Source organism: Theropithecus gelada, chromosome 3 (assembly GCF_003255815.1).
Source record: "Theropithecus gelada isolate Dixy chromosome 3, Tgel_1.0, whole genome shotgun sequence".
NCBI classification, from domain to species: domain Eukaryota; kingdom Metazoa; phylum Chordata; class Mammalia; order Primates; family Cercopithecidae; genus Theropithecus; species Theropithecus gelada.
In genome coordinates this window covers 175,171,828-175,195,354 of record NC_037670.1, presented here as the reverse complement: position 1 = coordinate 175,195,354, position 23,527 = coordinate 175,171,828, and the positions used below count along the sequence as shown (strand labels likewise).

At 60.7% G+C, this 23,527-nt stretch overlaps 1 protein-coding gene across 8 annotated transcripts in view; it reads right to left on the bottom strand.

Moving 5' to 3' along the window:
* Nucleotides 1–23,527, bottom strand: part of AGAP3 (ArfGAP with GTPase domain, ankyrin repeat and PH domain 3) — a 57,559-nt gene that overhangs the window by 6,000 nt on the left and 28,032 nt on the right. For 2 of the 8 annotated variants that reach the window (XM_025379768.1, XM_025379769.1), the window contains 11 exons: nt 21,696–21,754; nt 21,373–21,460; nt 21,099–21,184; nt 20,778–20,919; nt 20,215–20,349; nt 19,929–20,056; nt 18,398–18,556; nt 14,675–14,767; nt 9,746–9,850; nt 3,873–4,041; nt 103–273 (listed from right to left, as the gene is read on the bottom strand). In XM_025379768.1, coding sequence (XP_025235553.1) covers nt 103–273; nt 3,873–4,041; nt 9,746–9,850; nt 14,675–14,767; nt 18,398–18,556; nt 19,929–20,056; nt 20,215–20,349; nt 20,778–20,919; nt 21,099–21,184; nt 21,373–21,460; nt 21,696–21,754 — 1,335 coding nt within the window. Of the gene's footprint in view, nt 1–102; nt 274–3,872; nt 4,042–9,745; nt 9,851–14,674; nt 14,768–14,922; nt 15,837–17,795; nt 18,023–18,397; nt 18,557–19,928; nt 20,057–20,214; nt 20,350–20,777; nt 20,920–21,098; nt 21,185–21,372; nt 21,461–21,695; nt 21,755–22,903; nt 23,509–23,527 lie in introns of those variants that run through there. The other 6 variants (XM_025379772.1, XM_025379770.1, XM_025379774.1 and 3 more) reach the window with 5 other exon arrangements.

Here is a 23,527-nt window from a genome sequence, read left to right as displayed (position 1 = left end):
CTGTCCCACTGCAGGCTCCCAAGCAAAGAATGCTGCCCGGTTCCCCTCCTCTCTGTCACTGGGGCCCCAGAAAAGGTGGGAAGCAGCAGAGCCACCACTCACCAGGGTGCTGCATGCCTGGGGGCAGGGAAGTGGTGGCCTCACTCCACTGGTCGGCGCTGGAAACGGAGCAGGAGCGCTGGTGCAGCCCCTCAGGGCGCGGGCCAGCCCAGGCCGAGCTGCTGAGGGGGCGCTCAGAGTGCAGGGATGCGCTGCTGGCCGAGTGGGGGGCACCTGGGGGTGGGAAGGGTCAGACTGGGAAGGGAGGCCGGGCCGGGGAGAATGCTCAAATATACTATCCTAAAAATAGGGCTGCAGGGCAGAGCTGGAGAAATTCCAGCAGGGCACGGGTTCATCAGGTAGCAGGCCAGCTTCTGGGAGAGCCAGAGGCCGCGCAGGGGCCCTGTGTGCCTTAGGAAGCAGCCTGTCCCCAGACCTTCATGCCCTCCTCCCTCCATGAGCAGAAAGGCCTACAGCTCTGTCCCCTCACTGTGATCTGGGAGTAGGGAGAGGTCTCTGCATCAGAGATCTCCCAACTTGTGGAGCTGGGTGGTGCTGACGCCCATCTCTGCAGCGTTCCTTGTGGGGCTCCTCCTGGCTTGGGCCCCTGCACCTTCCATTCTAGTCCACATATGCCATTTGCTTTGCCTCAGCTTTACCGCCATTCTGACGAGAAATAACTGTATCAAATTCAAGTAATTATGTCTAATTAGTATTAGTAATTATCCTGTTGGGCTGGAGAAAATTAATCTTTCGTTTCCCATCAGGGAAGAATGGCAGAGCCAGGGGGAATCAAAGGCTCTAGGAAAGCCAAGGCTGGGGCAGGCGCGGCCGGCAGTGGAGGAGGACAGAGAGCGGCACGATTCTCCCACCTCACTCCCTGGCTGAGCCCCTGCTGGAGAGATTCTGGGAACAGCCATGGGGCCTCAGAGGCCTGTGACACTTGAAGGCCTGAGTTGGAACACCAAGAACCTAAGCTTCCTTCCCCTTCTTCAGTCCACCCAAGACTGAGACCAGAAGGAAATGGCCCTAGGAGGTCTAAGAACAGGGGGGCCAAACCTGGGGTGCTTGAACCTTGAAGCCGAGGAGGCAGCCAGGTGCTGGACGTTAGTGAGAAAGCAGAGAAGGGGCTCGGAGCTGGCCAAAGCTGGAGACAGCAGGCAGAGGCCCAGCCAGGGGAAGGGCAGGCACCAGGCCTCACACCAGCCCTACAGGCGGTGGGACTGAGGGGAAGCCTATGGGGAGGCGGCACCGGGCTGCAGCAGCTGGAAGGGAAAGGAACGGCCCAACATGTCACTGCTCTGCCACTGGGATGACGCCTAAAGGCAGGGAGCAAGTTTTATGTTCCTCTTGTATTTGTCACAACACCCCAAACACGACCAGACACATAGTAAGTACTTAGTCATATACGTGCAGCACTGAGGCTACAGGCCGGTCTCCATCTCCAGGCCCAGAAGGAACACACAGATGCTGCCTCTTCAGAATCCTGCCCACCTCTCCTCCTCCGCCCTCACAGGTCCCGCCTCAGGAAACCTTCCGGGGTGCACACTCGGTCCCTCATTTCTCAGACACCTTGCTTCTCCTCACGCCTGCTTTCATGGCCTTCCAGGTTCCAAATCGTATTCCCCCTCATCCCTAGCCCCATCCAAAGACATCACAGGCCCAACTTCCTCCTCAAGCCCCCAGCCCAAAACCCTGAGGGAGGGAAAGTGCTTTCCCTTTCCTTTGTTAATTCTCCCCTCATTACGCCTGCAATCCCACAATCAGTGTGCACTGTAATTGTCGAATTTGATGCTAATGATTAATGAATTAAACATGGAGCCATCAATTAGTCCTCGGAGGATAATTCTGCATAAAGCAGCGGATAATGTAATTACAGTAACAAAGATAATGAGATGTTAACATCGCCCGGTGAGCGAGAGACATGTGTGAGTGTGCATGAGGGTCGGTGTCGGTGTCGGCACGCGGCAGCGGGACGCGGGCTGGGTGGGCACCGTCCGCGAGCTCCTGCGTGTGGGCGCTGTCATTACAGGAGCAAGAGCACGGGGCTGCCTCCTCCATGCCACTGCCGCTCCCAGGTGAGGGATGTCAGGGACAGGAACGGGACAGGACAGCATCTTCTCGTTTCCCTCACTCTAGGGAAACAGCCCAGCTGTCCTCTGGCTCCCTGCCATCAAGGAAAGGGACTCACTTGGGCCTGCTCCTCATTTTTGGAATGATAAGAGAAACCTCAAGCTGACCAAAGGGGCTCCTGGGGGCCGGTGCCAGAGGGCTCCCTGCAGCTCTGTCCCGCTCTCCGGGTAGAGCACTAAAGACAGCGTTCGACCTGCCATCAGGCCAGTGCAACCCCACAGCAGGCTCAAGGTCCCCCACTGGCATAGCCCCATGATGGGGAGTGGCTGGCTTTCTCCCCCTTGGCTTCCTTCCTTCCCTCCATCCACCTCACAGGCTTCCTTTCTGAGCTCAGGGTCGCTTGGAGGAAAGAACATGGCTCTTCAAGTCAGACACAATTAGGCTGAACCCTAGGTCTCCCACTTACTGTGGAATTTACAGACAAGTTTGTTAGCTATGCCAAGCCTGTGTTTCCTCATTAAAATGGGGACAATAATGTCCACTTCAGAGCTGCTGTGGACCTGGGGCCTGATGCAGAGATATCCACAGTGTATGGCACATCTCAGTTGTGTCAGGCCCCTCCCCGGCCACTCCCCTGCCTTCAGCCCGGTCCATGGCGGTTCTGCGAGAGCGGGCCCAGCACACCTGTTTCAGGAGCCTTGCCTCCAACAAGGACCACACCTGGAGGCATCATTGCGCCTTCCTTCCCTCTAACCTGGGCTTTCTCAGCGGAGTCCCATCAGCACTTTGAGTGAGACAATTCTTTATTGTTTGGGGTCTCTCCCATCCATTCCAGGGGACTTCGTATCCCCAGCCACCTGTCCACTAAGTCTGTCACATCCTCCCCTCACTGTGACAAGCACAGGCCCTCTAGGGAGGTGACTCATGCAGCTGCAGACCTGTGCTACCAGGCACTGACTGCTGGGACAGGGCACAGGAATGGCCCCAGCCTGGCAGGGTTTGGGGCAGCTGTTCCTGGGCCCAGGAACATGAGATACAATGGTCTAGGACAACGTCGGGGATACTGAAGTCTGGGGGAAAGCAGTCGGGAGTCAGCGGCTCTGGAAGTGAGGGAAACGAGTGTGGAAGGACGGACCCTGGAAGAGCACGGGGCCTGGGGGCCCGAAGGAGGAGGAATGAAGCGGCGCTAGGAAGGGAGTTCCTTGGGACAGGAGGCCTTTCGCCTGAGCCAGCACTATCAGTTGAAAAGGCAAGAACACGACAGCTCTTCACTGGAGTTTCCTGCCTCCAGCTCCTGTCTAAATTCAGCCCTCTCTGAGCAGAGATCCCACCTCTCACTCAGGCCTGAGAATATGCACCAGCTTGACCCCAGACAGCTCCGTCCCCTTCTGCCTCTCCCATCTCCACATGTCAACCTTGGCTGAGATGCTGGCCATGCACCCAGAGGCACTGCCCCCACCCGTCGCCTGCCTCGGATCCGGATGCAGAGATGGGCCTAGGACCACCAGCACCACTGCCCAAACATGACGCTACCTGGCCCCATCTGACATCAGATCAACTGCTGCTCTAGACATTTGCTGCCAACTCAATTAACGCCACTAGGGCTGCATTAGGGCACATGTCTTTGGCTGAGGTGACCTTGAAGTGTGATGCTGGCCAGCACCCTGTGCCCAGGCTGAGAAGCAGCCAAACCCAGAATGCCTGCCTGCCTGGGCTCCACAGCAGCCACCCCACAGACCCCACCTCAGCAGCCGCCTCACCTGTGCCCCCACCCAGCTGTGTGTTACTCCGCTCCACGGACAGCCCATTGGCACGGGGGCTGGTGCCCGGGGCTGTGGCAGGTGTGGCTCGGGGCAGGCGCTTCCCTGGCACTTTCACCGTTGTCCGCAGCAGGTCAATCTCCTTGCCGTGGATGTTCTGCATGTAATCCTAAGGCCGGGTGGGGGAGACAGATGAAGACTGGTTAGCAGCAGTCACTCCAGCACTGAGCCTCGCAGCTCCTAGGTCTCTCCCTGCTGTGGGAGGGAGGGAAGGCTCCAATCTTGAAAAGCAGGATTCTAAGCCACAGAATGTCTCTGAGTCTGGATTACACCCCGATCTCCACGGTGCTCAAAGTAGCTCTAGGGGGACTCTGCCAGGAGGGAGGTAGAGTTGGGGGTGGCTAAGCACCTGGAGCTAAGCGCTGAGGCTCAGGCCTCAGGAACAACGGCTTCGGAGGCAACAGCACAAAACAGGCCGAGTGTTGGGCCATGCTGGGATTTAGGGAGAGCCCCTGGCTGAGGAGGGGAGTGGAGAGACTCGGGGACATGGATGACAGGGGGGCCACCAAGCACTGCAGCCCTCACCTGGGCATTAAGAAACTTCTAAAGCCTAGCATAGTCCCAGCCCTTAGGACAGTGTCTGATAATCAACACTTGTCGCACAGTTTAAAGGGAAGCCTCTGATTCTTTCTGCTGGACTTTGGAATACAGCAACAGGTGGTTTCACAGGTCCCACTGATTCCCTGGCGGCAGTCACTGTCATCGCTGTCATATCATCTGCCTGTCGCGTGCAGGGTATTTACCATCCTACATCAGTGTATTTATACATTCCACGTATGACCTCGTGTAATCTTCACTACCTGAGGGAGGTAGTGCCTGTTTTGTAGATGAAGGAACTGAGGCTTAGAAAGGTTTATCTGCCCAGGAACACACAATTAAATGGTAGCAGAGTCAGATTCAAGCCCAGCTTTTTCAGATTCCCAACCCTGTGCCCTGTACGCAGGCTTCCTCCAGCCTGTCCTGGGCTCGGGACTCACCCTGCCTTCAAGTCAGGGCCCCGGAGATGGGGGACCACTTTGTGCTTGGACTCCCCCCACCATTTAGGGAGCACCACAGCCGAGTGCAGGGAGGGAGGGTGGCGGCCTGCAGCTTCCTGGCCTGGAGCCCCCACTGGGCCTCCTGCTTCCAGCCTCTCCTCCAGAGGCTTCCCTTTAAACTGTTCGACAAGTATTTATTATCATACACTGTCCCAAGGGCTGTCCCAGCCTGTTGCCTCCTGCTTCTGGGTCCCTGTCGCTGTCCTTGAGCTCCGCAGCAATTCCTAGCTAATGCCCTTGGTAAAGTGGCACGAATTCCTCTCCATGGGTCTATGCCCTTCCTGAGAGAAGACCCTGGGTGGTGGTGCCAGATTTAACTTCTGACTGAATGACACTGATTGGACATAAATCTGCTCCTCCTTTCCCCTCCGTGAGCGCCTCCGGAATGTCTGCATCCTGAGGGCGGTCGTGTGAGTCTTCCCAGACACGGTCCTCCCACGCTGAGGAGCCCGGCCTTCACCTTTACCGCTCCGGCCATCAGACGCCTTTCCCCCGAGGCTGGCTCTACCTTCTCACCCCGTTAGCTCCAGGGAAAACCCACACTGTTCTCTGCTGGAAAGAGCCCAGGGGGCCTGCTGCCTCTTGGGAAGCAGTGGAAGGGCAGGAAGTCTCACCAGGGCTCCCTCTGGGAGGAATGAGGACAGCAAGTAGACAAGGAGTCACCTGGTCCCTGGTCACTAAGAGAAGGTGAGGAGGTTACCACCTAGATGGAGGAAAGAGGCGCCAAACACCAGCCTCCACCTGCACTTCTGTGGCTGGGCTGGACGTCACCCACGGCTCCGTGTCATCAGGGGAATGGTGGAAAGGCCTGGCGTCAGCACGCGGCCTCCCTGCCCAGGTCCAGCCCTGTGGGTCTGGCCAAGCTTGCAGTCGCCTTCATTCTCAAGGTGGCTATGGCATCTTCCCAGGCAGACAGCCCTTCAGGAATAGGACCAGGGGAGTAACCAACCACAGCAGAAGAGCCACGCCTAGAAGGTGTGTTCAGGAAGGAGCCCCCACTCCCTGCCACTGCTGCTCCTGGCAGCCCTGGGCTTACCTGTGCCCTCCAGCCACCCCAGTCCTCTGTAAGGGACAGTACTAAGTGCCTGGCCCCAAGCACACGTGCTAAAGTCTTGTTCGTTGTCCCAGAACCACAGAACAACATAACCGAGGAATCAGTGAGCAGCCTCCCGCCCAGGCAGGATCTCTTTTAACAACCGCTCGGCCCACACTTGGCGGAGCAGCACTCTGCCCACAGCTTGGGGCCTTGCCAAGGTGGCTGGGAAGGAAGCAGACCCAGGAACCCCTCCTGCCCTCCCAGCGTACCTCCATCCATCCTTCTCCAGCACACTGGGCTGCACGCCACTGGCCCCACTGGCCCTCTGTCTTGCTTTCAGCCCAGTGTCGACTAAATGACTTCACTGCCTCAACGGCTCTCGACTTGCATCCCACAGATTCAGCTTCCCGTCCCTGGTCCCCGTCAGCAGTCCCTGTACACAATCACATCTTAGATCGGCTACTACAGACAACAGTCAACAGCTGGCTGGGCCAAAGGCACAGCTGCACTCCCTCCTTAGGGGAGGGGCTTGGGCTGCTCTAGTTCACAAGGAGGTCACAGAAGCTGCAACAGTTTTCAGGCCCCACGACAGCCGTGGGATGCCCAGGCTGGGACATGGCAGGAAAAGCTGACCCCACGCCAAGAAGAAGAGTTGCACAGGTGAACTCCGTTCGGAGCTAAGGTCCAGAAACTGGCCTCAGGGGAAAGGATGGCTCAACTTCAGCATCTCTGATGGCACCAGCCAGACACTCCGAATTCCCAGGGCAGGCTGGCGCCCACAGCCCCGGACTCCACACTCCCGTGCCCGGGCAACCCTGGAGCCTGGGCCCAGAGGAGAGCGGAGAGAAGCTTGAGGAGCAGCAGCAGGGATGGGAACCTCAGCCAGGCAGCAGCGTTTCCCTCCGTCAGCAGAACGGGGAGCATGGTGGCAGTGGCGGCTGCTCAGGAGAGCGGTCACCACGGCTGCCTTTATTACCCACCATCAAACAGCAATTTCTTCCCCAGCCTCCTCGCTAATTACCCAGCCAGCGTTCTCATCTCGTTTTATTACTGGAATTAACAACGAGTTCAGAGCGTGGAAAGCTATTAAGATGTGTGATTAAGCCACATTCAATTAGTTTCTACAAACAATTTAATTGATGTTGCAGATAGAATTAACAGAAGGTGATTGTGTGAATGGCTCCGCTGGCTGCAAAATGGGGGAGGCTGTGGCGGGCTCTCTTGGGCCAGGCGAGAATCGGGCGTGGGGCTCAGGGCTGGCCCACGAACTCATCCTCTGTGTGTCCTGTCCCGCCCAGCCCCCATCCATAGGTGAGTTACCAGCCCCAATGCCCTTGGGGCTCAGGGGAGACCCTTGCTGGAGCGGAGAGCCAGGCTCAGCCCAGAGTTCTGTCGGAGCCTCTGGAGTTGCTGGAGCTCCTTCCTGGACATGCTTCCTGCCAGGGTTTAGGGTTTGAAGAGCCCCAGAGAGAAGCGGCTGCTCACAGGTAGGGAGGCAGCCTGCTCACTGCTGGCAACTGAAGAGCACGCTCAGGTTGGAAGAGGATGGCCAGGGGAGATGGAGGAGGCGAGGCAGCAGCCCGGAGGGAGGGAAAGTGTAGTGGCGGGGGAGGGTGGCGTGGCACAAAGTGAAGCGGCCTCTGCCAGAGCTCCAGAGAGAGCCGTGAGCACATGGAGCCACGACTGGCCATGCCTCCACTCGTGCTTTTGCACCATGTATAGCCAAGTATGCTTTGGGGCCTGTGACAGGATCTGGGTGCCAGGACTTCCAGGCCTGGCCTTGCAGGGTGAATTCTAAGAACTCACACAGTGCAACAAGTGTGGCATGGAGGGGCACTCCTGGGGGGCTCAGATGCCCACCCTAGCCCCAGGCAGGCAAACCTGGCTCCCCGCTTACTTGACAACACTCGCCCTGTTATTAACTCTTACATGACTCTCTCAGTCAGCCCCAGAGGGAGGTGCTCTTAGCAAGTGCAGAAAAATCTGGGTAATGCTCACAGCCAAAGTCATAAGTCCAAGTCTTAGCCACCAGCCGGGTGACTCTGAAAAGCCACCAACCCCCGAGCTCTGCTCTCCAGCTGGCTGTGTTCCCTCTACTGAAACCAAAACCCAGCCCAACCCCACAACCCACCCTTTCTTCCACATCCCAAGACACCCTCTGCCACTCCTCTTCATCCTCGCTGCCTCCACTGTTGGCAGAGGGCACAGACAGTGCACCAAGCTAGGGTCACATAAAACAAGAGAGGAGCAGGTAAGAACCTGGCAAAGGGGGAAGGGGAAGGGCAGCTCCACACAGGTGGGGAAACAGACATTACAAACAGGCCCATTCCCAAGCTCCGCCACCGAGATGGGCAGCTGGACATGAGCGAAGGGCACGGCTAAGCTGCCTGGTGGTGTCGGCCGTGAAACACCTTAAGCTGGGACTTAGAAGACTCTGGTGTGGTCTCCTGGCCTCAGCACTCCTACCTGGGACTTCCTGTCTGTGAGTGGCCCTGAAAGCCTTGGAGCCTTTCGACAGGGAAATACTGGGGCTCTCCTTGTCTTCTGGCCCTTCCTTTAGCGTAGGGCTCTGTACACAGTAACAAAGCCTGGTGACCACAAGAGTGCCCTTTGGCCTCCTACGATACTTTCTGCCTCTGTCATCAGCGCTCTTCCCAGCAGGCCTGGCGGCCTCTCTCATCGCCTCGCAAGGACTCGCGAGCGGGACAAGGTCTGTGCCCGCGGTGGGGAGCGGGTGGCTTGAGCAGGAGCTCAGGAGCTGGCTGCACCGAATGCGGGTGCTCCCTCCTCCAGTCTCCCAGGTACCAGGCCCTGCCCTGTGGAGTAAGGCATGTTACGAAGGGTGAGGGGCTGACTGGTGGTGTCCCCTGAGCTGACGGGGAGGACCATTGCCTGAGGATGGTCAGATACCCGGAAGCCCGGGAGGGCTAGGCCTTCTCTGCGCGTCTTCTCCGCAGGACTGTCTGGGCGGTGCTCTCGGGCCTGGGTGATGGCCAGGACACAGGGACCCAGCACCTCTCGGGTCAGGCCTTCCTGACATCTTGGGCGGATTTAGAGGCAGGCCCAGGGCTTCTGGGGGGGGGGGGGGGGGGGCACGCGCTGTGCTTGAGGGGCTTCACAGGAGAACTCATTAGCCCCACAGTGGGGTGGTGACAGAGATGGATTCCGGTGACAGCTGTGTGCTGGAGCCACGCAGTGAGGGGAGGGGAGGAAAGAAGGGTGGAGGGAGCTGCACAGGGGCCACTCCAGTCACCACAACACCCCCCAGCTGGGACACAGGCCACGCGGCCACCAGACCCTCCTAACCACAGACAAGGCTACCCTCACTCTCATCCCAGGAGAACTGTCTGAGGCTCCAGCCCATTCTCAACAGCCATGGTCCTCCACCATCCCAGGCCTAGGAGCCCACAGCTCCCCACTGGCACTGCCCAGCTTAACACAACTGCTGGGCAACATTGGCACCCCAACTAGAAATTCTGTGGAAGTGGCTGAATCCCCCACCTTAGACAACTGGAAAGTCTGATATACAGCTTGACTGCCCAGAGGGCGAGGGAGGGGCCAGCTGGGTCTTGTGCATGTCCCAAGCTCCAGTGCGAGGTTCCTTCTCCAGGGATGATCCATTCGAAATCACTAAGGTCTGCTTCCCCCCAGTCCTGGAGCCTGCTCGCTGCGCACATTCTGTTATCCTCCCTTTACTCCCTCCCCATACTCCCCCAGGAGACTCCTCCTCCCAGACTCACATGCAGGCTGGGGTGATAGGTGAGCAGCCCATTGTCACAGAGTGTCACGTACTTCTTCTTCCACTCCTTGTTCAGGGACTTGCCGCTCCGCTTCAGCAGGATCCCCTGAGAACAGAGGTCTGATCAGAAACCAGGAGCCAGCCCCGGAGAAGCCAGCCTCATAGGGCACGGGAAGGTCACGATGTCGTTAGGCAATGCCCTCCTCCCTCCCTACTTCTCCTGGGCCACTTTGAGCAAAGCAGACTTTAAGGACCTATCACTGAACTTGGGAAGGCCCCTTAGACCAGTCCTTCCCCAGAACTCGGCTCTCCCCCATCATCCACCAGGAAGCAGCTGGACCACTGTTCTGGCAGGTGGGCATCTTCCCTCCCCAGTGTGTGGCGCCACCTCCACAGGAGAAGCCTGTCGGGGTGTAGACCGTCGGGTGTAGATGATCGGAGGTGTAGACAGTCAGGGGTATAGATGGTCAGGAGTAGACGCTCAGGGGTGTGGACAGTGGCCATCAGTGATGCTCCTCCCCAAGAGGCTCCAAGGGTCAAAACAGCAGAGATTTTGGTAAGGTCCCGGCCTTCCACCCCCTGTGGTAGCTCCATAATAGGGCAGAAAATCCCCTAATTGTCCCAAGCATCCCCCAGACCACCAAGCCAGGCAGCAGGGAGAGCCAGCCTTCCCTCTCAGCAACCACACTTCCTGTGTAAGCCAGTGAGACTCGCTGAACGCAGAGGCAGGATGGCTAGAAGGACAAGCGAAAGTGCCACAGCAAGGAGCCTGCCCTGGGGACAAGGCCTGGGCCACAGCTGACACCCAGTAAACATCTGTTGGAAGAACTGGGGAAAAGCCCCCTAAAACCCTGGCTGTCAGACGACTAATGCAGGAGACAGACCCCACTAGGAAGATGGCAGGAGACGACGCTCAACCACAGCTGTGGCCTCCTTCCCAGGAGAAACCTACTCCCTCTAGTGAGAACCCTATAAAGACGCCCTCACTGGCTCAGGCTCTCTCCCTCAAACAACACACAACAGCAACCGGACTAGCGTACTCTAAGGCTAAGGCCCTCGGGCTCTGGAGATGCCCTGGAGTCATCCTCAATTCCCCCCCCCCACCTCCGTCCCCAGTCCCCAACACACAGATCAAAGAAATAACCAAGTGTGAGGGATGGACCCAGCTCCCCACCCCTGTCCCGACTCCCCTCACCCCACTGGGTGTGCTTGCCTCTCCCAGGCAACAGCTGGGAATGGGAGGCAGGGGTCATTCAGGACTAGGGAGTGCCACAGTGGAGACCAGGGGCAGATCCAGGACCAACATCACCATCCACGGGCCCCCATCCTCCAAAACCCCCACCTCAAGAGGGCTGAGAAGAGGCAGTGCTCCCTGGAGACTTCAAGGCAAAAATCCCACAAGAGGAAGAGGGGCACAGGTAGATCCACAAACGGGGGGCTGAGTGTGGGGCTCACCCTTAGCTGGGAGAGCAGAAAGGGCAGTACGCCCAGCAGGGACCCTTGAAAAAGCAGACTCTTCCCATACTTAGAGAAGGGGGCACCCAGAGAGGGAAGAGGCCCCAGGATGGCATCTCCTTTAGGAACGGAGAGCCCCGCCAGCAGACAGCCAACAACACGGGGACTAAGAGATGTAGGCACAAGGAAATGGCAGTCCCTTGTCTGCAGCTCGTGGTCCTGACACCCAGTGGTAGGGGGTGAATATGGGATTCAACTACACCTTCCTCCTCTAAGTTTTTCCTAATAGAAGGCTCAACCCTAGATGGAAGCAATTAGGGTAAAAGTGATTCCCGTTTCCTGGACCTCTCCCCTCCCCAACAGATGGGGGGTGGGTGGAGGCCAGAAAGGGCACCCACTTCCAGCGGCCCTAGCAGCTGTGACATCAGTTGCCGACTTTCCAGCACATTTCACATCCTTGCTGCTCCTCTTCCGGCCACACCAGGGCCAAATGCCATTGCGGGAGGTGCGAGCATGCGGGCTGGAAGCTGAAGTACATGGCCATGTGCAGACACATCCTGCTACCTGGCCCCCTTGGCCTGGGAGACCCTACCTTCAAAAGGGGCTTCTGAAGACAAGCGGCATTAAGGGGGCCTTCCACAAGGCAAGCAGGCCCTGCTTCGTGGTCTGTGAAGGAGTCTTCCAGGTCGGCTGGGCCTTGGTGACCTGCCTCTGGGTGTGTTATTCCTGTCACTGGCCAGGGACCAGGTGCACCGAGAGCTCAGAAGCAGTCAACTATTCCCCCTCCGCTGCGACCCTCGGGCTCTGGAGATGCCCTGGAGTCATCCTCAATCCCCTGCCCCCGACCCGCCCCCAACACACAGATCAAAGAAATTACCAAGTGTGAGGGAGGGACCCAGCTCCCCGCCCCTGTCCCGACTTCCCTCACCCCACTGGGCGTGCTTCCCTCTCCCAGCCTTCAGCGGGAGACTCCACGGCGGGCCCCGGCCCCCGCCCAGCTCCGCTCCCAGCTCCAGCGGCCTGGAACGTGGAGCCGCTCAAGACCTGCGCTGCGCGCAGTTTCTCTTGACAGTCAGGGTGGGAACGGGTCTCCACACCTTTCCGACCCAGAACGTGTGGCTCCTCCCTCCTGGCAGAGAATGTGATCGTGGCGGGGGTCCCTCCTCCACCCTGAACGCCCCGGTCCTCCGCCCCGGGCGGAGGCGGGGGAGCCGCTGTAACGACGCTCCTTAGCCGGGGGCGCGGGCGGAACGACCCGGCTGCTCAGCCCCGCCCTGCTCACCCGCCTGCTCACGGAAGCGGACGGGAGGAAACCCGCCTAGCCCGCGCCTCTCCCCACTCCCTCTCCAAAGAAGCTACAGGGGTTCCTGCTCCCTCCCCGGCCGGCCGGCTGCGCACGGCGGAGCAGGAAGCAATCTGGGGCGGAATGGGAGCGGCGCGGAGGCGCGGAGGCGACAGCCCCCAGAGGACCCGTTCCCGCCGCCGCCTCCCTCCCAGCTCCGCCAGCCGACTTAATTGCGGAGTCCGGATTGATTGGGAATGCAAATGGCAACTGAAATGCAATCTCCACTCCCAGCAGGAGCTGGGGGGAGGGGAAGGAACAGAACCGGGAGAACGGGACAGGAGGGCGGAGCAAGGAGGGGCTACCGATCTGGCGGGGCTGGACCGGTGGCAGCGGGGAGGTCCGAGCGGGGAAGCGCCAGAAATGGCCACCAAGCTGGAAGAAGAGAACGGATGCGCCCCGCCCCTAGCGAGTGATCGTTACAGAACGGGAAGGAGCGGGCACCCCTTATAGGGTGTCACTGCATCAGGCACAAGCCTCTGACACCTGCCCCCAGCAGGCGGCACCCCTCTGGGCTGTGCAGCTAGAGGGTCTTCCTACTGAGCGTCCCTGAGATTTAGGGGTGAAAACACCCGTGACCTACTGACTCTAAGACTGGACCCCAGGTTCAAGTTCACAGGGCTTCCTCCCCAACCCAACATCTCTCCTTCCTTCCCATGTGAGAGATTCAGGGAACAAATAAGTCAGCCCCTGATGACCACAACTCCCAGTGAGGAAAGGGAGCACGTACAACCCTAAGGAAAGTGGTCCCATTTTCGTAGTGAATTCAGTGAAGTGTGTCTACACACCCACTCACCGCCCACGCCCTCCCTTGCACTCCCCATCTCCAAGTAGGGAGCTGAGAAGCCTACGCCCAAAGCACAGGGCATCATCTAGCAGGGGCCCCCACAAAGGAGGTGCCCGGAGAGAGGGGATCAAATGAGCAACAGGTTTGTGCAGGGTCTGATTCTGCCCAAAGACACACACACACACACACACACACACACACACACACAGAGGCACTCCATGAACGAACAGTGAAGCCTCTGGCTGCTGTCACTGTGCTCTTGGCTTTTCAGGGGGCCTCCCAGTAGGCTGGCCCAACTGGAGTGGTCACTGTCAGACATAAATGCAATGAACATTTCAAGGAGGGGTGAGCGGAAACAATACAGATCACTGCATGGGACCCTGTGGGACCCTGCCCTCTGGGACACTACCCTGCTTGGGACTCTTCATTCTAAATGGACTTTCGCTGGGGGTCAGAAACCCCCAGCCTTAAAGAATGAATCCTGGTCACACTGGCCCCTCCTCACAAGCGGTCACACTGCCCATGAGTCCCAGCCCAGGAGAGCCACACCTGACCGCAGGCCTTGCCACACTGGGCTCAGGTGCTCTGGCCACATCAGCCTCCTCTGTGGTCAAAACCTGGCAGTACAGCTACCTATGTACGTGGCTTCTCCAGCCACCAGATCCCAAGAAATTCTGTGCCAAATGCCCCCATCCTTATGGGCACCCCAGCCCCTCAGGCTCTTCCCCACATGCCAAAGACACGCCTCCCCATTCTACTCCAGCAGCTCTGGCTCAACGCACCAGAGAGACGCCCTCTGTGGGGCAATACCGTGTCCAGTGCAGGAACCCAAGACCAGAGGTCTGGAAGAAGGCAGGCCCACTGCTCCCAGAACTGACTAGAAAGGAGGTGGGAGAGGTGAGGAGGTAGAGTCTCAACTTTTTTCTTTAAAGACAATCAGAGGCCCTTATTAACAAAACCATGGCAACAGACCTAGCGCTGGACTAGCCCTCAGTATCCCCTTCCACGCAGGCTCCTCGGGTTGCTCATTTTCCTTAGCCACTCAACCCTCTCCAGACCCAACTCCAGAACCAGCGGGACAGGCTGAGCGACTGGCTGAACACGGCAGGTAGCTCTCTGCTGCCCTCCTGTGGTGATCAGAAGGTTCAGGCAGATCTGGCGGCCAGAAGTTGGCGGCGCAGGGAAGGCGGCTTCTCACGGGAGACCCTGTCCCTTGTTAAGGACTCCGCCTGGGAGGGTGGTGCTGGCCTCTGATGCCATCTCCCCCATGAGAAGAGGCTCTGGGAAGAGCCACATTCTTGGGCCTCATTCTGAGCCCTGGAGCACACGGGAAGAGAAGGGCTGACCTGCTTGATGGGGATGGCGCGGCCGCTCCCGATGCTGTCCACCTTGCACTCGGCGGCCTTCTTCTCCCGGTCCAGGTCAGCACCCTTCCGAGACTGGAAGAGAAAACAAAAGGCGTGTTAACGAGGCCCAGGGTCTGCCGAGAACTGCCCACCTGGACTTCCCGGCCTCCCTCCTGCCTCCCACCTCCTGGGCAGCCCTAGCAGTGGGTTGGGCCGGGGCGGCGGGACGGGAAGGAACTGAGACCACGAGTATTCCAACGGGTTTATTCTTACACACGGCACCATACAGAGCAGCACAGGTCACTGAGCCGGGCCCGCCCCTTACAAAAGAGCAAGGACAGAGAGGCCAAGGGCGCGAGGAGCACGCCCGGGGCGGGGGCGTAAGAGAAGCAGGGGCAAGGAGGTGGTCGGTGGGGCTGCTGGTCGGGAGCACAGGGCGCGACAACCGGGAGCGCAAAGTCCACAAGTGAGCGGGCAGATGGCCCATCTGCGGCACAGACACCACATGGCACGTGGCACCGAGCGCGTCGGCGTGGCCCAAGGGGCACAGTGGATGGACAGAGAGAGGAGAGAGGCCAGAAGAGGCCCTGCACCCTGTCAAGCTCCTGGGGCAGAGTCCACCCGAATGCGGATCCTAGGAAATAGGGGGAGGCCAAAAAGAGGGGGCAAGGCAAGCGCGGCGGCGGCGGCGGCTTCCGGAGCAGGAGCAGGAACGGCAGAGGTCCATGCAGGAAGGAGCAGAGGAGGGGAGGGGCAGGAAAGCGCCCCCCAGGAGCAGCCGGGCTGGGCGGGCTTGGACTCCCCCGCCCCTCTGGGCCTCGTCGCGCTGGCCAGCGCCGGGCGTGGGGCAGAGCTGCCTTCTTCTCCATGCAGCGAGCCTGCAGCGTCCGGCCGGGCCTGGTCCCCGGCAGCCCCCAGCGCGGGCTCCGGCGCTCCTAGCCTTCCCTGGGGGTGGGGTTAGTTACAAAGGTTCCCGTGGGTCTCTGGAGTGGGGAGCTCGGCGGCCGCTTCTCATCTGAGAGCAGTCCCAGGGCCCGGCCCGCCTCCGGCCCCGCACAGGGGGCATGTCCAGAGGTGCTGTGTGTCACCAACTGGTCTTCTAATTTGGAAGGAGTTGGAAAGGCCTTTTTGTTGATGAAAAGTTGGAAACAGTGGCACATATCTGCAAATATCGAAAGAATAAAGATTTTGGCAAGTTATACTCAAGCCCCGCACAAGTCGGTCAGCACCGGTGAGGGCAGAGACCCAGGCGCCTGGGGAGCGGCGGCAGCGGAATGAAGAGGAGGAGGAGAAGGACAGGAGGAGGAGGAGGAGGAGGTGGACGAGGAGAAGGACCAGGAGGAGGAGGCGGCGGCGGCGGGCGGCAGCGGCACCTGCTGGCCAGACACAGGCCAAGCGTCCACCTCAGCAGGGGATGGTATGTTTGCCACAAGGCAGCCCAGGCCCCATCCCTCCTGTTCTCCCAGGCTGCCAGGAGCCAAGGGCAGAGCGAGGGGACACAGGGCCACAACTGCAGTGTGGGAGAAAGCAAGGCCAAAGGAAACAAGGAGAACCGGGCAAAAGAGCCACCAGAGAGCAAAGTGCCGCCCAGCAGCTCCACAGGTGGCACTGCCCCATCCCCTCCTAGGCTCCACGGCCTGAACCGCCACAGCCCTCTGCCCCTTCGGCCCAGGGAGAAGGAAGGTGGATGGGACTGCTGCCACCGGGTCCCCAGACAGAAGAGCCGGTTGGGGGGAGTGGGGTGAAGCCCACCCCAGCCAGATTGTGAGCCAAGAGGCCCCAACCACCAGAGGACCCCTGGGAGCCCAGAGGGGCACCTCCCCATGCGGACAGGAACTGGGGCAAGAGCAGCAACGAAATGAGCACATGAAGTCACAGGAGAGACTGCAGACAGCACAACCATGTCCAGTGGGGGTCACTAGCCACAGAGCAAGCAGGACATAAGGGGCTCGCCCTCAAGCAAGCACGTCGCTGCTGGGGAGGACGATGAGGGAGAAGAGGGGAGGCCCCAACAGCAATGATGAGAGGGGAGGTCCCAAGATACACCCACAGAGACGGACGCGTCTTGAGGCTGCCTCAGGGATAATGGTGCAAGTGAGGTCACCACGGAAACAATGGAAAGAAAATATAAGGTCGCCGCTGTGAGGATGGAGAGAATGGAAGGGCCAGAGGGAAGGCCGTGCCGTGAGCAGCCAGGATGGAGGGCAGCACAGTCGAGGCAGGCAGCAGAGAGCACAGAATGGCAGGAAGCACGGGGCGCAAGGGAGGAGGCCGGGGGCTGGGCAAGGGTGGAGGAGAGGTAGCAGGGCAGGGGAAGGCAGGGGGTGCCCTGGGGTTGCTACAGAGCTCGCCAGCAAGGGAAAGGGGAGATTAAGAATGGAACTGAGACAGAGGATGACTGAGGCATGATGCCAGGGAGCAGGGTGCCCAGGCCCTGGCGGCAGTCACTGTGGACAGAGGCACCCAAGGGCCCCGCAGCAGCAGCAGCAGCAGGTGTGGGCTCGAGCAGCCCCCCCTCCCCGCTCTAATGTCTCAATGGCCATGGACAGAAAGGAGAAGCTGCGCATCTAGGCAGGGTCAGGGCCGGGCAGCTGCAATGTGTGGCAGAGCCGTCAGCACAGAGGCTCTGTTAGCATGGATGGCCGCGAGGGCAGGTGGCGGGCTCGGGACGGAGGCAGGCAGCAGGGAGGGAGAAGTGAGCTGGGCAGGCAGAGGCGAGGATGAGTGAGCAGGGCTTGGAAGCGCCAGCTCTGTCCGGGCAGGGTCCGGAGATCTGGCCTGGCCGGCCGCACTCAGGCCCAGGCTGAGAGCCAAGCCAAGCCCTGCTCTTGGAAAGAGGCGCATGGAGTGACGCGGAGGGGCGGGCACTCTCGTGACAACCCACACGGGGGTTCACCCACCTTTGTCTGGCCCAAGACTCCTGGAACATCCAGCCAAGCCCGGCTGGAGGGTTAGGGTTTGGATGGGCTCTGTGTGTCGCACATTGGGAGTGGAGAAACAGCAGGCCCTGGGGCCTGAGAGCCAGGGGCCACCCTCAGCCGGGCCAGCACAACAGCCCCCGGGTGTGGGGTGTGAGGTTTGTGAGGGGTGAGTGAGGAGCTCACAAGGAGACAGGACAAACCTGAGAGGGAGGAACGAGGCAGCGTGGTGAAGCCCAGGAAAAGATGGCTAAGCCTTTGTTAAACCAATCACAGCGGTGGGTGGAAAGCATGAATTTTCCCCTCGGCAGTGGGGTAACGGAAAAAGAGCCGGAAGGCGGACGGGGAGGCCTGGGCTCTGACTCTAGCTGGGCCAGCTAACCCTCTGTGTCGCCTTGGGCAAACAGCCTTCCGGCCGCCGGTTCATTAGCTGTTGAATCAAAGGGGGTCAGGGGAGTTAGGCCAAGTGAGTCCAAGGATACCTTCAAGCTGACAGACACCCTAAAGGGGCCTAGGAGAGAGGAAGGCGGCGGGGAGGGTGAGTGTGTGCGGCAGAGGGCAGGGAGGACTGCAGGGACAGGGTGAGGGCCACTACTGGAAGCCCCTTGTGGGCGCAGAGGAACAGTATGGAAGACTCTGAGGGCACCGGCAAGGACCCTCAGGAGCCGTGTGTATCTGAGGGAGAGACTGCAGGTGCCGTCTTCCTGACTTGGGGCTGCCCACGCCCCTCCTGGCTGGGAGCTCGGCGCTCAGCCCTGCCTGTGCAGCAAAGGCGGCTGGGCGGGGGAGGAGGGCGGTCACGTACCGTGAAGATGTTGGAGCGCCGCTTGGACTGCTTGCGGATGGGTGTGGGGGTGGAGGAGGCAGCGATGGTCTCGATGCGCAGCTCCCGCTGGCTGATGCTGGGGGTGGAGGGGACTGAGGACGAGTAGTCGCTGAAGGCGCTGCCGCCGCCATTCGTGGCCTAAGGACAGAGAGGGCTGCTGAGGGCAGCTCTGGGTCAGGGAGCGGGACGGGCACCAGGCGGGTGCCAGGAATCCCTGTGCTCATGGGGGCCTGGCCAGGGCTCATGGGCAGCAGAGGGGCCACTAGCCCCTACAGGCGGTATGGGAGAAACATTCACCTGGCCTAGAGGCCAGCAGGATCTACTGTCACCTTGCCAGGGCTGCCCCACTAGGGCAGCAAACCCTCGTCCTGGGACCCCGGCAAGAGTGCTTCTGGCCAACCAGGGAGCTAAGTCAGAGGCACAGGCTGGCAGGCGAGAATCAGCTGCAGAGCCTGGCAGTGAACAGACTGGAGTCCTAACCTGCAGGTGGTCTGGAAGGAGGTAGAGGGTCACCCCGGACAAACTCTCACATTCAGGGATGTATGTTTAGAGTGCAGGAGGCCAGGAGGCGGGAGCCGGGAGCCGGGGGTGGCCCAGGGCACTGCGGGAGGCTGAGGGTGGTTCCTAGCATGCCCGTGGCAGGGAAAAGGGATTCCAGGACAGCTGGGGCAGAGAGAACAGAGCTACGACTCCCAGTCAGAGTAAGGTGTAGATGTAGAACAGAGAAGGGAAAGAAAGAGAAAAAGACAGAGATCACAGAACGGAGAAGAAACGGTATGGCAGCTCCTCCAGGACTCAGGAAAACATGCACGGCACAACCAGGTGGCCCGCACCGCAACTGCCCTCACTAGAGCGTGTGGCCTGCCCGGCTGCCTCCCTTGAATCCTAACCTGTACAAGAGGTGCTTGGACCACTGCCCCTCCACAACCTGCCCCTTGGGACGGGGACCACTGCAGAAGTGAGCTGCACAAGTCCCACTCTGTCGGTGTCAGGCGGGGCTGCTCAGAGACAGTGAGAAGGACACAGCCCTCCTCCTCCTTTTTCCCACGTGGGAATGCTGCCGCCTTCTCACAGCCCTAAAGGGGGGGTCCCTGAAATGCAACCAGGCTGTCCTGGAACGCCAGCTGCAGCCAGGGCAGGCCTTGGAAAGATGATGGCCATTCGCAGAGATAAAGTGCAGTGGCTGCTGCGTTGACCACACCATCTGTGGGTGGCCCAGGACTTTCAGCAGAGGGCATCGGGGTAGGGAATGCAGGCCGTGGAATGGTGGAGAGCAGACAGAAGTGGGGATTGCAGCGGGAAGGGTCAGGCACCATGGGGCAGGGATGAGGCCAAGGCTATGGTGCAGGCTAAATGGAATTCCAACCAATGTTTCTAAGCCACATGCAAGGCTGGGAGGCCAGAGGAAGGTGGACAGGTGTGAGCAGGAGGCCAGCACAAGTGGCAGGACGCACAGAGGCAAGACAGACATGGCGGACACAGGCAGGGCGGGGCAGGATGCAGGCCGAACCTGGTTGATATGCACGGCCGGGATGGAGGCGGCGGACACTGCCGAGTGGCTGGGCGAGTTGGGCAGTGACTTGCAGGGCCCGATGGCCAGTTGCTGCTTCTTCCGCAAGGCCACTACCTTCTGGGCCACTGCAGGGGACAGCAGAGTCAATTATACCCACTGGAGAGAAGGGAAAACCCTGGCTTAGCACCTCCCCCCAGACACACAGCCTTGCTCACTGGGAGCCTTCCAATCACCAGCACTGGGGCCTCGGCTGCCAGTGACTCCCGCCCGGCACCCGAGTTACCGTCCTGGAAGACACGCTCCACATTGAGCCCGTAGGTCGCGCATGTCTCGTAGTAGGTGCACCGCTTCAGATCTGTGGAGAGCTTGCGGGCTCTGCTGTCGTCGATGACCCGGGGGTTCGCAGCGCTGATGGCGTCTGTTGGAGGTGGGAGGGCGGGAGTCACTCAGCTTTCGGAGAAGCTGGAGTAGTGTGGTGGGGGGCATTTGGCCTAAGGGCAGGTGGGCAAAGGGCCTGGTGAGTGGAACACACAGAGCACCAAGAATGCAGGTGCCTGGATCTCATTTCAATCCTGCCATGGCCTCACTGAGTGCAAACCAGCAAGCACTTCAGCTCTGAGCATGTTTATTCATCTAAAAAAATACGGACCTGCTAGTCACTGGGACGGCAGGTTTCAGTGGGCACAAAAGCCCTCAGACACGAGCAGATGGAGAGTGCTGACAGTCCCGGTCAGCACTGGGAAAACAGTGGGGGCTTGGGGGCTTTCTCACACCTGCCCATCCCCCCCATGCATCCTTGCCCAGGGCCTCCTACTCTCTGCCAGCTCCTGCAGGGCCCCGCCTCACCCTGCGTGCCCACAAGCACCATGGGCACCTCGCTGGCGTTGCGGAAGCTGCAGAGACGCAGGAAGTAGTTGTACACCGTCTGGAAACTGATTTCATCCTCCAGGCTGAACACAAACACCACTGCATCCACCCAGGCAGCAAACTAGGGGAAACCAAGTAAAATTAGCGCCCGCAACTAGACCTGGCAAACTCCCACGCAGGGCAGGTGGACCCAAGTGGACCCTTCTCCCTGGACACACCACCTCTCCCAGTCCCAACCAGCAAGCTCAAGAAAGGGCTCCGGGCACAGGGGTGGGCCCTAACCCTGGGCAGGAGCATCACCTGGAGCTCAGGGGGACCTCCTTCATCTCGGATCAGCAGCAGGTAACTCTGGCCATCCACCACAATCTCCTTCTTAAACCGCCCCCCTAGGACAGAGCGCACAGTCAGGTCCAAAGTGTGGACAAAGAGCCCAGGGGCCAAGAAGAAATCTACAGCTTTCCATGGAGGAGGTAAGAGGACTGGAAGGGGGCTGGAGACCCCCAACTCAGACCCTGTGGGCGGGAGGGGGAGGAGTGGCCGGCCTCAGGGCCCAGGCTGGGCCCGTGACGCTCACCTTCAGGGGACTCCTCCTGGACATAGGTCCCAGTCAGATAGCGGTGCACCAGGGCTGACTTCCCGCTAGACAGGTTCCCCACTATGCCCTGCGGGAGAGGAAGGGGTAAGTGGGTCAGAGGGCACGAGGGAGAAGACCCAGCAGGAAAAGCAAAGAAGCGGCAGGAGGGAGAAAGGCCAGGGCTGAAGGGGAGGAGAGAGGGCAGAGAGGGCCAAGCTGAGCAGAGAAGGGGACAGAAGCTGGAGAAGCAAGGCCCAGGCCCGTGGCACCCAGCCTCGCCCCCCGGCTCCAGGCCACCTGCGCTGCCCATGGGCCGCACTCACCACTTTAAGCTCCGGTACGGAGCGGCTCAGCGTCCACTCCTGGCTGTTCACAAACGAGTCTGCGGAAGACAGAGCCGCCCCGTCAGGGCCAGGGTGGCACACACACCTGTCCCAACCACTGCTGCCTGTGTCGCCTATGATGCCCTCCCCAGGCCCAGGCCAGAGGACAGCAGCTTCCTCCACGGGACCCCCAACCCTCACCGCTAGTTCCCCTAGGAGGCAGTGGGAAGGTTCTTTTTGAGTGGAGCAGAGTGAGGACGGTCTTCAGAACAGGACTCTGAGGGCTGTGGGCTCAGTCCCACTGGGCTCGGCCCTGCGTCCTTCCTCTCTTCCTGCTCCAGCAGGTTTATTGTCCCCCCACCCAGCCACACCTGACCTAGTGCCCCTGTGGCCCAAATACTAGGCTCAAACTAGAGGCCAATCCAGCAGGTCTCAGAACAGACCCAAGGGCTGGGCACCTGGTTGGGGGGCAGACTCCTGCAAGTAAGAACAGCACAACCTGGCAGGGTAGGGCCACCCACCACATTCCTGAGCCGGGTGAAAAGGGAGGAGCCTGGTCTGGCCTGGCCCTGTTCTGCCAGGGGCAGGTGGATAGGGAGGCATCTACCCCACCTGCCTCCTCCCTAAACTCCTCCTTAGCAGGGAGGCCGCCTCCTGGGCTCACTTCCCTTCAGTCCATTCTCAGAACCTGACTGGCAGGTCCCTTTACCCAGAGCCGTCTGACAGCCAGGCCCCCATCTCCGTCACCTCCAGGTTCCACATGCGTGCTCGGGCCAGCTCTGGGAACCCCTCTCTGGCTGGGCAGCACTGCTCTGGCTTCCAGAGGCACTGTCCCAAGTTTGTGTCAAAGAGTAGTTATGACGACCAGGTCCACAGCAGTCCCTAACCTCAAGCGCGGGGCAGCCGGAGGCGAGCACGCTGCCCCGACAGGGAACTAGGAAAGGTGTCTGGCCTAGCCCAGAGCCCTCTGACTCTGGTGAGTCTCCTTCCTTTCCTGGACCGCATCCGAGAGCGAACCCTCCGGGCGGTCCTCCTGGGTCACTGTCGAAGACCCCAGACGCCAGGCGCGGACGGCACTCGGGCCAGAACACAGACCCGGCTAGCCCCGGACGCGCGCCGCAGCCTGCCTCACCTGGGCGCGCCCGGCCTTTCTCCCGCGAGCTGTTTTCTGCCAGACGCCCCCCAGACCCCCGGGCCAGCCCCCTTACCGCTGGGCGCGCGCAGGAGCTCCGGGGCCGCAGCCGCCCGACGGCTCCACAGCGGCGCGGCGGGCGCGGGCTCCCTCCGGCGGAAGCGGCTGGTGAGCAGCCTCCAGAGGCCGGCGGCGGTGCGGGGGCGGCCGGACTCCGGCGCGACACGCGGGGCGTCGGCGCCCAGCAGGTCGCGGCGGCTGGGGAAGGTGCTCAGGGAGCCGGCGTCGCCGTCGCTACGGGTCCGCGCGCGGGGCGGCCGGGCCAGCAGCCCCGACTCGGAGCGCCGCACCTCCTGGCCGCGGCGCAGGCGGAAGCTGAAGCTCTTCCTGAGTGCCGCCAGGCCGCGCCGGGGCCCCTCCGGCCCGCGCCCGCCGCGCAGCACCGGCCAACGCTGGCTGCTCCACAGCGCCGTGCCGCGCAGGAAGCCCGCGCTGCCCGCGCGCCCCAGACCCGCGCCGGGCGCCTCGGCCGCCGCCAGCTCCAAGCGGTTCACCTCCAGGAAAGTCATGCTGGCCGGCCGGGGCCGCGGAATCGGCTCCCCCCGAGTGCGGCTGCGCCGGGTCGGCGCGGGGCTGGGCGCGGGGCTGGGCGCGGGGCTGGGCGCAGGCGAGACGGGCTTCCTGCGCGGCACGGCGCTGT